This window comes from Aedes aegypti, chromosome 3 (genome assembly GCF_002204515.2).
Source record: "Aedes aegypti strain LVP_AGWG chromosome 3, AaegL5.0 Primary Assembly, whole genome shotgun sequence".
Lineage (NCBI taxonomy): Eukaryota > Metazoa > Arthropoda > Insecta > Diptera > Culicidae > Aedes > Aedes aegypti.
Window position 1 is genome coordinate 321,531,502 of NC_035109.1, and position 18,112 is coordinate 321,549,613.

Here is an 18,112-nt window from a genome sequence, read left to right on the forward strand (position 1 = left end):
CAGTCATTCGGTTGGTTGCTTGTGTAAGTGCAGCTGATCTGGCGATACTGGAGTGCATCCACGGGCGGCCAATCAAGCTCAAGCTCAAGCTCAATACATAGTTGAAAAATAAAATGAAAAAGATGGATTCAGATTTTGGCACGGTTCCGTTTTTGGCAATCGGAAATTTCGACTTTGTTGCCAAAAACGGAATCCCACTGTATTTATTTATAGAGGAAATTTTATGTTTTTTTCCTTGATTTTCTTAGCCAAAGAGTATCGTTTTAAATGCCACCCAGTGAAAAATTAGCGAAATGGAACAGCTGAGAAGCTAGCTTCGTCCCAAAGTAGACGTAATGCCAAAACTCACACAGTTAAAAATAATGAAGATTACACGTTATGTAAACTTCATTTATGCGATGTAAACATGTAAATTTAAGTCTGAAATCATGTTAATATGTGTTATATGTCACGTAATCACAGAGGATCCTGCTGGATTACATGACCCAAGTAACCACAAGCATTACAACATTGCACGTATTCTACTGCATATCAACAACATTGATGTAACATTGCTTTTATTCGACATATTTCAAGAGTTGTCAAGCAATAAAGCATTAACTCTACATTACAAATATATCAATGCACTAATATCATTTTATAAATTGCACTGCTGCACTAATGTTACTTTATAAATTGCTTCATTGCTTAATCGTCGTTTTTGCATTAGTGCAACTGTAAAAGGGCCCTTTTCTACTTTTCAACTACTTTAATGGTAGGCTTACGACAATGCAGCTGCATTATATATGCAATAATATAATGCTCCATGGTTATTTGAGGACATATAATTGAAGTTTACATGACATAACATGTAAATATCCATGATTTGCCACGCTCCAATTATGTGCATTATATGTCTCAGAAATTTACACGTTTCGTTCGAACTGTGCAGTAGCATCATTTTGAGACTGACAAATCTAGCAGCCATCTTGAAATTCGACGCCATCTTGGTTTTAAGCAGTTAAATGATTTGTTTTACCATGAATTATGAGGCCATCGTTGAAAAAACAATCAGATTCTTTCATTCTAATCTGATCTCAGCTGTCAATTGATTGTTCAATAATCAACGGTTCTAGACCAAATAAATGAAAGAATAAATGCTATTTCTGAACTCCAAGATAAGCCGAATAAGCTTTCTCGCAAAGTGTTAAGCTGGCGTACGAGGGGTCCACTAATTTGAGAAAACCGAAAGGACCACCCTTTAGTTTTAGCATATACTAGCGATCAATGACATAAAAGTGTAATTCTAACGATGGGTGCCGATGGCGACCTGGTTTCAGCGAGAATCGCTCTCCAGTAACATTATTCTCGAATACAGCCCATCGAGAAGTTGGACCGCAACGCAAGATATAATAAATTCAATGTGCTTTCACCGTACCTTCTTCTGCTTCTTCTTCTTCTTCTTCTTCTTCTTCTTCTTCTTCTTCTTCTTGACATTACGTCCTCACTTGGACAGAGCCTGCTTCTCAGCTGAGTAAGATCGTGAACATGTGAAATTTGGCCACTTTTATCGCACAATCAGGCAAATTTCACTAATTTCACAGATAACTTGTAGATTTTAAGCGGCCTTCCTTTGCCGAGTGGTTAAAGTCCGCGGCTACCAAGCAAAGCCATGCTGAAGGTGTCTGTGTTCAAATCCTAGTCGGTCCACGATCTTTTCGTAATGGAAATTTCCTTGACTTCCCTGGGCGTAGAGTATCATCGTACCTGCCTCACGATATACGAATTCAAAAATGGCAACTTGCATTGCCCCACCTCACTCTAATGTCGTGTTCGTTTTTAGGAACTGGGTCGGTGATCAAAACATAAACAAACAAACGTCAAGCAAATTGTAGTTCGGTCGAACCTGAATCGGGTTGGGGTTGAAACTGTGATTCAGAACGGGTTGCGCCAGTTCCAACCTGGGTTGAAAAACGAATTCGACATAAAAGTGCGAGAAACTAAATAAAATGTTTCTCGGCTAGCGCTATATTGGCTACCCTAATGCCACTCTCTCGCCTGCATGCGTGTTCGTTTTCGCTCTCATGCGTTCGTTTCTTGCGCGCGCAAATTTGTGAACCGTTGCTAGAAACAGCGATAGATGGGACAGATTTCGATTTGCACTCTGATAGGGGTGCCTTTATAAAATAATATACATCAAAAATTTATTATAATGTTGACTGATACAGTTTCAAATGTGTTCCCAATTGATATTTATTTTTCTAAATATATTAATTATTTGTATTAATGGTTTAATATAATTTAATTTTGATATAATTTTCTCTTAATTCTTAAATGCGTGATTGGCATTTACATTTATTACCGATTATTTTGGCAAGTCGTGCTCACAACTAAATGAACACCCCTCAGTTATTGTTGTCGTTCGAAAAGATGAGCCTTCTCTCCGTTCCCCTTCATAACAAACGGTTGGTTTGTGTAAATCCAGCACCGTGTGCACGTTTCATTCGTTTCATCGCATCCAGAGTCGTAGACGTTATCCGGTAGATTTATATGCTTATGGTGCATTTGTGTCCGGATCATATTTCCGTTATCAAATACAGATTGTGAAGTGAAAGTGGACGTATTTGAGCGAATCAAGTCCATCCCGTCGAATTGTTTGGTAAGTATCGGCCGTTGGCGCATCGCACAAATCTAAACGGAACATCCTCATCTTCCAGAACCGGTTTAACCCGCGGAACTGCTGCAGAAGGATGGATGCGCTAACCGAGTTACTCTACGCCTATATGGCCGCCCAGCAGAGCCAATCGCCCTCAAATTTGGCCCATGCCCTTCGTATCAATCAGAAGCCCATGTCCCTGTACACGACCGAGTTCCTCCGCCTGGCTCCGCATTTGGCCAAGTCCGATGTGGTCGCCTATCGGAACTATGTGCTGAAAAATGGTCCCTTCATCGATGAAACGGTCGCTCCCGATTTGATCAAGAGCAACAAAAGGGCGGCCGATGTTCGCCAAGCAGGAAATCGGCACTTCCTGGCCAAAGATTACCTCGAAGCGCTGGAAAAGTACAACGAGAGCATTTGCTGGGCGGATGGGCCCGATTCGGAGGATTTGGGAATCGGTTACGCTAATCGGTGAGTTGAGAAGGGATCATGGGCGTAGCCAGGGGGATGGGATCATGCAAAATACTTTAAAAAATAGCAAATGTGCTGTTGATCTCAATATAATCCTTTAAGAGATGACTCTAGATATTTCTTCTGAGCAATTCTTTGGATTCACCCTACGGAAGCTTCTGGTGATTACCATGAGTGACTTAAGGAAGTATGTTTTCTAAGAATATCTCCAAACATTCAACAAGAAGTTCATAACTGTATTCTTATTACCCTTAAACGGGGTGACTTTCAACACATAGTTATTTACTATAAAATGTGAAAAATAATCAATTTTTAAAATTTAATAAGAAAATTTGTTTGAAATCGATCCCACAATTCAAGTAGTGACCTAACCTAAAGCTATTAAAGTTATTTTTTACAGATCATTTTTTTATTCCTTTAGTATCGTTCTAATCATTGAATTTATTTCTCGTCTAATTTATGATCTTTCCCTAAAAGCCATTGCTAACCAAGTGAGTATCTTGGTACTAAGCAGCTGAATAGATCTAAACGATTTTTTTTAATTTCTTTATTAGTATTATTCCAAACATTATATTAATATCTTATATCTAGGTGTTCTGTGTGAGACTACACTATCATCCTAATTTGGTAAAAAATAGATTTTATTACCATTTTGTTAACAACATATTACATTTCATTTGCCGTAGCAGTTCAGATTTTGTACAGGTGAGTTTATTTCACCTGCTTATAAGAGAAAAAAACACGTTTTTAATTTTCAGCTTCAGAATCATTTTCAAAATTTTATTTTGAATTCCCTGCAGGAAGAAAGCCCTGGAATTACAACAGCTAGTTCATATTGGTACAGCATACAACATAGCTGGCCTGAAAATTTGTTTCAATATAAAAAGCTTGTTCTTAAGACAAAGTTTTGATTATTTATTAATAAGGGGATAGAGACATTTTACATCCCTGCCCTTGGGTGATGGGATTGACGGTGATTAATCAAGTTGGCATTACATATTGTTGATATTGTGAAATTACTCTAATGTTTATTGATCGCGAAAATTAATCGTAATTATAATTTATAAAATGTAAGTTAATCTAGTAGTTTAAGTTATATAATTGTTGGGAGAAAGGTAGTGTCCGACCCCTTGTAGTCTAGTGATTTGAATGTGAGTGTGCTGCCCCTTGGTGTCAACCGAATTGGCGCGCTGATCGTTTTGTTGTTTTTTAGTAGTGAGGCTATCAGGTCGAAGTAAAGTGTTCCGTGTAATTATTAACCACAATAAAGATAGTTATAGTTTTATTCTGTATTCATGGTGTCTTCTTCTAATCACGTGAAAGTACCGTAGTATGTCCGGTTCGGCTGGCGGGTGTTCCACTGTTGTAGTGTAGCAAGTTTCAACAATAATGACATGTGTTGCAATGCTTAAATATATTTTACACTTGATTTATCACACCTTCAGCATGAGTTTAGTTACTGTCGCATGATCTAACACCAGATAACTACGCGTAATGCTGGAGGGACCGGCAGGGCCTACTACCAGTCTCTACTAACACTCAAATCACTAACAAGACTGGGAAACCAACGATCACCTTCATCAGTAGCACTATTTCTAATAGTAGTATTAGTTCAATAAACACAAGTCGTTTTCAATAGTCCACGAGGCGCAAGAGTGGGTGCGGGTGGTCTCTGCGTCTCACACATTGAAAATAGACTTTTATATTAGGTTTACTAACAACGTAGTAATACTTACCTTGGTATAAGACCAATACTGTGGGTTGCCCTAATTCAGCGCATCGCCTAAATCCGATGCCCATACCGCTATTTGTTTTTTGTATATTCATAATTGCAATTAAAAACATCATAAACAATAATTTCCAATGTTTGAGAAATATTCCAAAATGTGCTGATTTACGGCATTTTACAATATTGCGTTATCTAGTAAGGTTGTAGCGGAATTAGAGAAGTATTACTGATATATGAATAATAATTAGAAAACTAATGGCGCTGTTGTTACTGAAATGTTTCATTCTTTACTGTCTTTTATAAAATAATATAATATGTTTGAACAGAATGCTGAAATTTATAACTTATTTAATTCTCTAAACATTTTTGCACTACCTTGCATCCACACCAACACTGGCGACATTAGCGTTCTTTGGGTAGTATTTCTGTTATGTAGTAGTAACCTCTACCGTTTTTATTCTAACGATCATAACATAACTATCGTGAGCGTAGTAGTGGAAATAACATAGAAGTAGCTTTTGTATTTGTAGTTAAGGTTCCATGATATTAGTTGAATCCTGTCCTTTGTTCAGAATGGGGTACGGGGCGCGTTCTGCCAACTCGGCAGAACAGAGGCAGATTTCTTGTGTGAACAAGTTACAACATGGACGTTCTAAAGTGCCAGAATGAAGTGTTGGGCTTGTGGGGAGCACTTGAAGATGGAGTGGAAGGTCATTACTTCGCGTTCGTGCTATACTTCTCCATATCTATAAAATTATATACAATAACCGACCCTTAGCTTAACTATTTAAATTATCAGTTGCAAATACAATAATCTTTTTGAGCTAACTAACATGTCGTCACGTTATTTTTATCATAATGATCTTTTATCTACATTCGTCGAACCATTCTGAATGGCCGTTGTGAGAATATCATCAAGAACTTCTGACATGCAATAAAGCTGGATTGTCCTAAATTGAAACATTAAGATTTTTGCTCTATCGGATAAATTTTATGTGGTTCATAATCAGTTTCAGGGATTGTTATCGTGGGAATCCAAAGAGCGAATTTTGTATGACTTCAGTGTAGGCCAATACTGCAATAAAGCATGTTACAATCACTAACATTTCTTCTCTCCCTATCCTTGTTTTCATATTTAACCCGCCACTACCATGAACAACAATGCAATGTAAACAGCGTAATGGCCGAGGAAACGCGGATACGGGAACGATCGTCGGAACCAACGGACCAACGAAGGATTGCAGCAACCTCCAGCTAAATGAGAGAAGTATCCAATATAACAGTCAAATTTGGTTCAGACTTAAAAACTATTTACACCCTGACAAAACTACCTATCTCAAAAATAGGTAGAAGGGCGGGACGATGGTTCGAGCCTACCTCATCGGTGGGCGTCGGGCGTGCTAACTGGTATAACATGGCCTATGGGGCTCTGTCTGCACAAATCATGTTTTCTTTCTCTTTCACTTTTTTGTGAATTGCTAACAACAATGCCATTAAAGTAAATCCAATACAAGAATGCAGTGCAGAACCTCATAACGCCTTTTTCGGTAAACGTATTTCCCAGCGTGGGGTTTATAGGGATGTTTGTGTAAACAACGCAGATTGGCCATGGCTAGGGGGTGCGTTGATATTAGCAGATATTAGCAGAATAAGGGGATAGAGACATTTTACATATTTGTTGCATTTGGCTTGAATGCCCTCAATGTGATTTTTGAAAGTTAAATTCTTATCTAGCATGAGCCCTAGATACTTAAGGGATGGTTCATTAATTACGTAAGGCAATTTTCAACCCTCCCTCCCTCCATGGTAAGATTTTTTGTATGAAAATCAAAAATAAATTGCAAGGTGCGTAAGAAATCATAAACCCTTACGTAATTAATGGGCAGCCCCTAACTTCATCTGACCAATTTATAGGAACCTCTCTCATCGTGACAACATGTCTACTTCTTCTTCTACTTTCTGGCGTTAAGTCCTCAATGGGACAGAGCCTGCTTGTCTACTTGAAGGTTTCAAATAAAGAGCTTTGGGTTTATGTGGGAATATTATTAGTTGAGTTTTGGAAGCATTAGGAGAAATCTTCCATTTTTGCAAGTATGAAGAAAAAATATCCAAACTTTTTTTCAATTTTTTTTACAGATGACACGCAGGCTTCGTCCTTTGGCGCAGAGGCCTGTGTCATCCGCAAACAAGGATTTTTGACATCCCTGAGGTAACTCAGGTAAGTCAGATGTGAAAATATTGTATAATAGTGGACCCAAAATGATGCCTTGAGGAACACCAGCTCTTACAGGAAGTACTTCAAACCTGGAGTTCTGATCAGTGAATCAATTGTCACCCAACACGCAGCAACAAAGACATTGTCACCTCATATTCTTGTTGCAACAATTTTATTCCACAACATGAGTTTGTCATCACTTGAACAGAATATGACAAAGATCGATCACCACGTGCGCAGCGATTTTATGGGCATCGTATTGCAATTTTCGAGAACTTTCTCCGTGTTGGTAAACCTTGACACAATATCAAACAGCATCCATTAAACAAGTTTGGTTTTGAGTTTAAGGTGAATATGTATCGAAGCCAATCCTCGAATTTTCAAGAGCAAAAATCTAGAGAACCTGACAACCGTTCGTGCTGAAAATCGAATCGATTGGTCACCACCAGCGAGTGACCAGTGAGTAGCATTATCAACACAAACGGTTGTCTGGTTCTCTAGATTTGTGCTCTTGAAAATTCGAGGTTTGGCTTCGATGCATCTTCACGTTAAAATAACTGATTAATCGCGAGTTCAAGAAGTTGCAACAATGTTGTACTCTGTGATTGTCATGACAATTTTGCTTTTAATTGTGTCCTTATCCGCAACAGTTGCGACAAACGGTTGTGAGCGTACTTGCTTTGTTGTTTGTTTTTCGTCTATCATGATGACAATTTGATTCACTGGTTCTGATAATTAACCTGAAGTGTACGATTTGACAGATAACATTGAATTATTCTAACAATGTACAATGACTCTCCCCTTGGTTATGCGACCTTGCCGCGATGGGAGGGCATAATCCATTATTCCATATGATGGAAACCAAAGGCGTAACCTGTAGTGGTGGTATCACATTTTGGCATTTTTTTGCTTAAAGCCGCGTTATAATTCATATGGCATAGACGCACTAATATACGACGTAGGGAATACTTAGGAACTCTTAGGAAAATGACTAATAAATTCACTGAGTAGAAATAAGGCGACAATCTTATTTTAATATGGTTATTACATTGCCATAATAAGAAATACCTCTTTTGTAACAGCGGTATAAATAATCTAATTCCAGCTTCATTTTCGCAAAATTTGCAAGTAGTTCTAGTTAATTTCGTTTTTGTTGTTAAAAGTATTTACTGGTCATTACGTTCATATATCCTTAAAGAAAAAAGTCGCTTTCCTTGTCTGCTCAACAATTTTTCGAAACTAGCAAGTGTACCCTTATGTTCGATCTCAGCTTCTTTTAACAACAAAAACGAAATTAACTAGAACTACTACTAAACAGCCTAATTTTGTTCAGACTTGACGACAATTGACATTTAATACTCTAATTTTACGTAAAAGACAGGAGTAATCAGAATAGCACTTGAATGACAAATTATTCGAAACCATTTCGACTAGACAGTATTAGTAATGACACTACTACACTACTATTTCAAACAAATTCTGATGGAGCTGCTGATTTTCACAATGCTTCCTTTTCTCAGAAGCAAGGGAATATGGGTACTTTTCAAAAACTATCACGTCACAATACTAATAAAAAAGCAGTGTGCATGTGCCATTGCCTAGTCCGTCTGAGTATTGGTCCTGGTAGAGGGGAAACTTGGCAAAAGCCAGACCGATAGGGTTACCATATTTGCTCTCACCGGAAAGAGTACATTTTTTCAACTTAGTAAAAGAGTACAAAAGAGTACACTTCGCCTACCCTCAAAAATTAAAAATGCAATTTTAGATTGTCCTTATATTCATGTACGGCGATTTTTTTAAATTGTTAGGTCGTTGGTTTCATTAAACCTAATGACAACCAATATATAAATTTCGAAAAGAAAAGAATGGAAATGACGACTTATCTTCTCTTAACTAATGCAAACAATTCATAATCCTAATCACTGCCACATTCCCTATATATGAATCACACTATTCTTAATATTTCATTATAGATTTCACAAGAAGGTTTTTCAATAGGGTCCTAAAGCCCTATCCCAATTTTAGTGCCAAACGCTTAAGTTTAGGCCAAAAACACATGTTTACTCAATTTTCTAATGTTTTCCGTTGGTTTAAGCCCAAAAAACATTTTTTTAGATTTTGTCACATCCTTTGGCTTAAACTCAAATTTTGGGTGTATTTTGTTTTCCGTGTCCCTTACGAAATGTCAGATAGGAACAACCCCAGTGGTCGAACTAAAACCCCTGTGGTGTTTTTGTCGACTAAGCAAACGTCAAACATGATCAAAAGTGTCAAGGTTCATTTATGAATCAAATTTTTAAATTAAAGTTTAAACATGTTATAGCCATTATTTGAGCGGGAAAAATTGCTAAAGTAGTTACAATAACATGCTTTTTCGTGTTATTAAATAAAAACAAGATTTCATTAAAAATTTTAGGACCCAATTCTCCGATTTTATAATATGCTTGCTTACTATTATTAAATATTGACTATGAGTGAATCATTTTGTTATCATTTATAATAAAACGTATATAATACAAGAAGTTGTTCGAGTTTATGTAATAATTTTGTCTTTCAAATAACGTTTGCTTTTTAATGTGTTTAGTAGGAGCTCAGGCATAAGTCTTTAATTAAAGTTTTACTAAGGACTCGTTAAAACGTTATGAAAGATAGATTTGCTTTCGAGCTTGATTGGTTTTCATGTTTTCGAGACTATAGCTCAGAATTAAGCCCTACTATTTCCACGGTTTTATTTTTCGTTGAATGTCTCGCGAAAACTACATTTTCTAAAAATGTGCTTAAACTAAACTGTTACAAATCGGCTTCGATTTCAAATTCAAAATCACTTGAAAAATGTTTAACTTGAAATCAATAAGCATAGCATAAGCATAAGCATTGATGACCGTACAATTCGTAGTTGCTACTCCGTGATTGACCAGAATAATCGAAGTTCCACAAGGAACCAACAGATGTAGCTTGGGAATAGCTTTCCATCTTCAATGTACACTTTCGAGAACTCCAAGCATTATAAAGTCAATAACGGCGCCGGCCACGTCCTTACGGTCATCGGGGAAAGGTGGGATTATTAGTGTGACTTCCATTGTTACTAGAGACCGAGATCACCTCTGCATCTCCATGGTTGTCACAGGGAGGAATTTGTTAGTGGGAAGGGTTCAAAAGCTACATAATCAGGATTCACCTTGGTAAGTGATGCGATCCATGCAGCCATAGTTCAAACAGTCACCTATTAGTCACTACAGACAACGTGTTCCTCAAGTAAGTCTACACTTTCAGTGTCGAACCATTCAAAACGATTTGTGTAATGAAAAATTTTGGATAAAAGGTAAGGTATGTGTATTTGAATACTTTTTAAACAATTACAATAGTCTTTGCCGACACTTATTGTGAAAAAACATTCATGTTTTGTTAAAAAAATATACATAAAAGTGACTTTTCTATCGTTGTCATGATTAAAAAGTGTTTCACAATAAAATATACATTAAAAATGAAAGCATGAAACGAGCTCACCAAATTGATCCTTCATCCCTGACTAAGCAACCATAAGCAACTTTATCAGCATACTTGATATGCACATGGCGACGCGAAAACCGAACTAGCTTGCTTGGGCCTTAAAATGCACTGCCCAGCAAACGAAACGCGTGGCAGAAAAATAGACGTCTCACCGGCGACGCAAAAACCGATCTAGCTTGCTTGGGCCTTCAAATGCACTCAAATGTTTAACTTGAAATCAATAGTATATTAATTGTTTATTAATAGTATTATCATTAGGTCACTTATTTCTGTATTTGTGAGATAAATTTGAGCATCAATTCTTTCTACTAATTTTTAAGCTTTTCTTACCAACTCGGTTTAGCCAGTATTTATCGAAAATCTGTGGAGGTTTATCTGGTTTCTTTGACAAGTTAATAATTTGTTCGGCAATTGGGTTGTTTAGTGATGAAAAATTCGCAGTTTTTTGTAGCTTGATCGAAAGAGCACAGTTTTTCAAGTGAAACACGATTTTATTGCGCTTTAATATCTTAATTTTGATATATTAAATGATTAAAATAGATTTAATTCCGTCGACTCAATGACATTTCCATTTACATAATGACAGCTCATCCCGGAGTAAAATTTGACGAGGGGTGATTCAAACGCGATTTCCATACTAAATTCAAACGTGTTTTAAAAATAGTTCCAGGACACGGAAAATTATGAAACTTTGGATTCTGGCTCAGTTTTTAACGTAGAATCAGAATATGTAAAAAACAGGATACCCTTAAACAAGCCAATTGTCGATCAATATTTGGAAAAGAGTACACTGGACCCCTTTTACCAAAAAAGAATAGTACAGAAATTTTAAAGGCAAAAAAGAGTACATGTACTCTAAAAAGAGTACGTCTGGTAACCCTACAGACCGAGGGTTCAGCCTTGACAAGTTAAGCTGTCAGGCAGCTCCAACTGAATACCATACAAAAAACAAAAAAAATACTTATTATACAATATGAAACAATACGGTGGTGATAGAGGAGTGCTTCGTGAGGCCCAAGCAGGACAGTTTTGATTTCGCGCGTTTTCGTCGCCGGAGAATTTTTTTTTCCTTGATTTGGAGCGTCTTGCTGGGTAGTGCTTTGTGAGGCCCAAGCAGGACAGTTCGGTGGTTCGGTTTTGCGTCGTCCGATAGATTTTACTCACAATTTCGCGCGTGTTTTCGTCGCCGGAGATTTTTTTTTGTCCTGATTTGGAGCGTCTTGCTGGGTAGGTATTTGAGAAGGCCCATGCAAGACGGTTTGTTTTCGGTACGCCAAGAAGTTTTGCTGTTAGTGTCAGTTTTGTGTTCAGTCGAGAATGGATTACCAACTGGTGAGTTCGTTTCATGCTTCTGATAACACATTTTTTCTTGAAAGCGTAACTTTTATGTAATATTAAATCAAACTTTGTATGGTTCGTCACTATAAGTGTCGGCATTATGCTTTTTTCTTATACAATTTCAATTTACATATATTTTTCTCTTTTTGACATTATTAAAAATTATCTTTTGAATTGTTCGACATTGTGAATGTTGACGTATTTCCTAAGACTTCTACCATATCGAGACAAAATGCACAGTAATACTCATATGTCATTTTCAAACAAACTATGTATGGTTCGTCACTACAAGTGTCGGCATTATTCCTGTTTCATATAATTTAAAATATATACATGTAATTTTCAGTTTTCGTCATTAATAAAAACATCTTTTGAATTGTTCGACATTATAGATGTTGACGTATTTTTTAAATCGTCTACTAAAAACTTCAGGAGACAAAAATACAAAACTAGCATTAAATATAAGCCGTATATTTCCCCCTTGTCCATGGATCGCATCATCGACCAGAGGTGACTCCCAGATCTTTTCCTCCCTCACTAATAAACACCCCTCTCGTGGTGATTGTGGAGATGCAGAGGTATTCTCGGTCTCTAGAAGCAACAATCATTACACCCTAACATTCCTTCCCCATCCCAACTGACTGTAAGGACTTGGCCGGCGCCGTTATTGATCAATAATATTAGATCTGCTAAAATTGCACTTCGAGAGTAAGCGGAAACTCCCATCCCTTATTCATTTGGATCGTAGTGCAATTCTTACCAGTTCCGATCAATCACGGAGTAGCAACCATTGACATGTACACTGCCCATAAACACATAATTGTCCCATGTGAATAGGAATCCAAGCAAACATGAGACTGACATGTGTTTATGGGCAGTACAGTCAGTCTATGCTATGCTATGCTAATATGAAACAATACGGTGGTGATAGAAACAGTCCTCAAGACATTTCTGGGTTTGATAAAAGCGTTCCGGCCGGCCCCATTCTTCTTTCTGGCGTTACGTCCCCAATGGGACAGAGCCTGTTTCTCAGCTTAGTGTTCTTATGAGCACTTCCACAGTTATCAACTGAGAGCTTACTATGCCAATGACCATTTTTGCATGCGTATATCGTGTGGCAGGTACGAAGATACGCTATGCCCTGGAAATTCGAGAAAATTTCCAATCCGAAAAGACCTCGACCGGTGGGATTCAAACCCACGACCCTCAGCTTGGTCATGTCGAATAGCTGCGCGTTTACCGCTACGGCTATCTGGGCCCCATAGGAAAAGTATTTTTGAATCACCTGCACTGCCCCTAAGCACGTTGGTGAATATGAAACACAGGTACTCAGGCGGGTAAGTTTTGATTAGCCTGATTTCGACAAAACAGTTGGACATTTCTTAGATCCATAATGTTGGCTTTTCATTGGACATTCTTAATTCTCAGCATTAGATATTGCACTGCATAACCAGTCGACGATACCAGTGGTGATATGCTAATTCCCATGTCGGCCCAAAAAGCCTCCCCTCCATGTCGTTAGAAAGATGAACCCTCCGGAAATTTCGTTGATAGGTAATTGATCAGAAGACGAAAGTTGGGGGAAGCTATTTATCTTATTTTTAATTTAGACTCTCATAAGGATTAGATATGTTTCTATCGCAAATCGCACCAGAAGCATTCTAGACAAAAATGAAAAACAACATTTGTTATGGAGTGGAGAGGTTCAAAACACTGTAATTTGTAGCATTTCTTTTTCTTATGGATGCAAGATTACAGAAATCATAATAGGCATAGGTTTACTTGAATTTCGTCGTAATCTACTAGTGGGGCTGTTATGCAGGTACTTTCAATATGGGACGCACATGATTTGGTATTTTTTTCGCATTTTGTCCATACAAAGATACAATTTTATGCATGATACCATGAAGTACACTAATAATAAACATGAATCATGAAGAAAACTCAAAAGTGACAAAAATTCAAATGGGACTGTTATGCGAGTATGGGCAGTCAAGTTATTGCCTAATGGAATCCCTGGCTACGCTTATTGAAGGTATTTGCTTTGATATGGGTGAGCTAAACTAAATTGATTCTCTTTCTAGATCGGCAATCTACTTCGACATGGGGGAGTACGAGCTCAGTTTGGCCAACATTGCTCTCGCTAAGAAACACAATTATCCGGAACGCTTGATGCCCAAGTTGCTCACGAGGGAGCATAACAGCAAGGAGAAGATTGCCACCGGCCATTCCAAGTTGGCAATGCGATGTCCTTCGCTCGCAATGAAAGTCGAATCCCATCCTAAGCGCCCCTTTATGGCTGCCGGCATTGTCCAGAAGGAATTGCCCATCTACGGGAGGTCTCTGGTGGCGGAGCGCCCATTCAAAGCAGGTGACGTGATCCTGCATGAAAAAGCCTGGATGGCAGCGATTAGTCCAGAGCTCAAGTACCAGAATTGCAATCGCTGCTCGATCGCTAACTTCCACAGCTTGATTCCATGTCCGAACTGTGTTTCGATCATGTACTGCAGCGAGAAGTGTCTGGAAGAGGACTTGAAGTACAGTCACAGATTCGAGTGTGGCATAAGTGAGAAGCTGCATCACATATCCTACGGAAGCAGTCGAATTTTAATGGGTCCCCGAGCTTTCTTCTATGGGTTGACCCTTTTCAAGGATAATCTGGAAGATATGATGAAATTCTGTGAAGCGAATGGCAGAGATGGAGCAGATCCGTTGACCTTGGATTACTCGAACTACGACCCGTTGGAGGAATTCAAAATCTTCCACAAAGTAAAGCTTCCGACTAACAATTTCCTGTACGAGGATTCATTCCGGTTCTACGCGGCCGTTTACTACTCAGTCTACATGAAGCATCCACTTGTGCGCTCCCTCGTCGTCACCAAACCCCAGAAAGACTTCATGCTTCGGTCCTTCCTGGACTACACGCGTATCATCGGGTTCCTAATCATTGGACCCCGACAGAACTTCACCAACCAGCTCTTCTCGATTGCTTCCGTCTGTAACCATTCCTGCGACCCGAACACGCTTGCGGCCGTCCATTTTGACCAGCTCAAGCTCATCGCCCTCCGACCCATAGCAGCGGACGAGCAGATTCAAATCTCCTACGGACCCCTGGCCATCAAGAACACCGATAACGAACGGCGCCAAACGCTCACCATGTACCACTTCGATTGCATTTGTGACTCGTGTGACGCGGCCAAGGCGCGCCGCAAGAAGGCAGCCGGCAAGAAACTCCCACCGGTCCCGCTCAAACATCTGATGGCATTGAACCAGCTGCTCGAGGATGGTGACGCGGACGATGCGGCCAAGTTGACCATGCTGCAGCAGTTTGCTAACCGGTACATGTACACATACCCTGGGGAGAACTACATGGACATGATAGACATCTACCGGAAAGTCCTGGCCATTACGTTCACCAAAGAGATGGAGGACCATAGGCGCAACATTGCTGTTAAAATGGCTTGATTTCTCCGATGATTTACGATTATTGCAATTGTTTCTTTTTTTTAATGTTCAGATGGATTGGAATAATTTGCAACTTGCAAACTTTTTGTTGAATAAACTCGTTGAAACTCAATTTTTAACTTTTTTTTTATTCTTAATCCCGGGACAAGCCTTGAAAGTAGTGTGGTTATTTGATTATATTGGATGCTTCCATGGGGCGAGAGACGGAATCAAGATCAATCGTGTCCGGTTCGCGTTGTGCGAGTGTGAGAAGATACAGTAATGACCCGATTATGTCAGCCCCCGATTTTGTCTACCCCTGATTTTAGCATCCTTTTTTGCTCGATTTTGTCAGCCTAAAATTTATTATTTGATTTCATCAAAGTAAACACGGTTATACTGGTAATATTGGGTGCATAAAGTCAATTATGACCTTGACCAAGTCTATACAATCATCTTAAGACCGAAATTTTACAATTTGAACTAATTTGAACTAATTATCCAAGAAACTGATCAATGTTACCTTGGACTACGGTACGTAGAAATCGGAAGTAAAAAAAAACAATGTTTATATTAACAAAATCATAAAACTAATCTCTCAAGTTAATATAAAACTTTTAACCTGTCGAAAAAAAAAATCCCGATTTTAGCTCTTCCCCGATTTTGTCAACCCCAAATGCAGCATGGGGCTGACAAAATCGGGACATTACTTTGTTCGTTTTCAGTCGAGGATGAACACTAATGAGCTTGTTTCATGCTTTTGATAACACACATTTATATCATAGAAACGCTATCGTTATGTAACTTTCAAACAAACTATGGATTGTTTGTCACTACAAACCATTGTTCCAGTTTTAGGACTAAAAGAGCACTGGCTGAGGGAAGGTTGTGCATTTTTAACGTGGTACTCAAATAATGAAAAAATGTGGAAATATCAAAGTAAAATCGACGAAAAATACAAATCCGAACGTAGAAAAGAGCAAAGTCGCGAGTGCAAGTTAAATTTCAGTTGGAAAATGGATTAAAAGTTAAAAATTTAGAATTTAAAAAAGTGGAATTGATGTGAAAAAAAAATGATTGGCGACAGCATGCGCGGGGGAAGCGATTAGTGTATGAGTGAACGCGGTCTTAGTAGTAGTGGTAGTGAAAGGTAGGACGGGTGGACGTGGTGTGGTGAGAGAGGTGAATGTGTGGAGAATTTTTGCTTGCGAGTCTTACCCACACCAACTGATTAAAGCGATTAAAGTGATCGTTCGGAAGCGGGAAAGAGAAGCGGGTATGAGCAAGATGACGGTACGATTAGAAAACTGGGCATGTACAGTGGTCTTCAATTGGAGTGTTGCAAATTTAATACAGTGCCCGTTCGATTTTGGCAACTCTACCGTTCGATCTTCATTTGGAGCAGCCCGGCAAGCGGGTACAGTTTCCGCATAGCAGAAGTGTTTTATTTTGGCTTTCGGTTCGTTGGAAGGAAGTTTTTTTTCGGTTTTCGGGCAGTGCAGTTTGAGAAGCCCAACAAGTGGATTTGATTTTCGTATCGCTTTATCGGAGGAGTAGAAGTTGTTTTTTTTCTCGGTTTTTGAACAGTTTCGCATAAATGATACTTTATAGCTAATGGTGAAATAGTTCGACGACATCGTTGCGACGACCAGCTTCAAAATACTACAAGGATAAAAAAAAACGGTGAGATCTTTTCATGATGAATTGTGTTATTTGATTATATTTCCAATGTTATATGCATTTTGGGTTGGGTGGGACCATCAGGGCATCCGATTGAAGCGAGATGGATAGGAAGAGTGAAACTGTCAACTTCCTATCACTAACATTTCTTCTTCCCATCTTTTGGGTCTTTCTGACAAGCAAGGGCTTGATTGTACGACTGTTCGTGTGAACTTACTTTTGGAAGGAGATTCTTTTTCCTTGCGGGTTTCACGTAAGTGTCTCTGCTTACGGGTCCGCCATTCCTTTTTGGGCCCTTCAGACAGGAGTATGATTGAATACGAATAGTTATACAATCTTGAACAAATTGTTTTGTTAGAATAGGCCATTGCTACTGGTGGATACCTTGCTACAATAGATGGCAGCCTATATCATCATCATCATCATCACAAACCATTGTTCCAGTTTTATATAATTTTGATTCACACGTATATTTTTTATCATTACTAAAACTAAGGGGTGATTCATCAATTACGTAAGACAATTTTCGGGGTTTTTCAACCCCCCTCTCCCCATGATAAGGTTTTTTGTATGAAAATTAAAAATAAATTGTATGGCGCGTAAGAAATTTCAAAACCACCCTCCCCCCATAAACCCTTACATAATTAATGGACAGCCCCTAACCTTTGAATAGTTAGACATTATGAATGGCGAAGTTCTTTTTCAATGTAAGTAAAAGCCGTATTCTTTCTCCTTATCCATGGATCGCATCCTGTGGCACCACCAACCAAAGGTGATTCCCAGATCTCACTAATAAACACCTCCTTCGTGGTGATTGTGGAGATGCAGGGGTATTCTCGATTTCTAGAAGCAACAATCATTACACATTACACCCTCCCCATCTCAACTGACTGTAATGACTCCGTCATTGATCAAAATCTGGCAAAAAGTACACTTCGAGAATATTCATTTGAAAGTGCAGTTTTTACCAGTTCCGATCAATCATGGAATAGTAACCAAAATAAACCGTCTGAAACCGTTAGTAGCCTATTAACGTACGAATTATTTTACATTCTTAGTACCTGATCACCTGATTCTTTCTGGAGTA

At 38.6% G+C, this 18,112-nt stretch overlaps 2 protein-coding genes across 2 annotated transcripts in view; one reads left to right on the forward strand and one right to left on the reverse strand.

Moving 5' to 3' along the window:
* The window catches only part of LOC5571970 (SKI/DACH domain-containing protein 1), a 291,750-nt gene that overhangs the window by 152,809 nt on the left and 120,829 nt on the right, over positions 1 to 18,112 (reverse strand). The window lies entirely within an intron of this gene.
* Positions 2,413 to 15,478, forward strand: LOC5571975. The gene is made up of 3 exons (XM_001660021.2): positions 2,413 to 2,638; positions 2,697 to 3,109; positions 13,986 to 15,478. The coding sequence occupies exons 2-3, from the start codon at positions 2,730 to 2,732 to the stop codon at positions 15,364 to 15,366; spliced, it is 1,761 nt and encodes a 586-aa protein (XP_001660071.2). The 5' UTR covers positions 2,413 to 2,638; positions 2,697 to 2,729; the 3' UTR covers positions 15,367 to 15,478.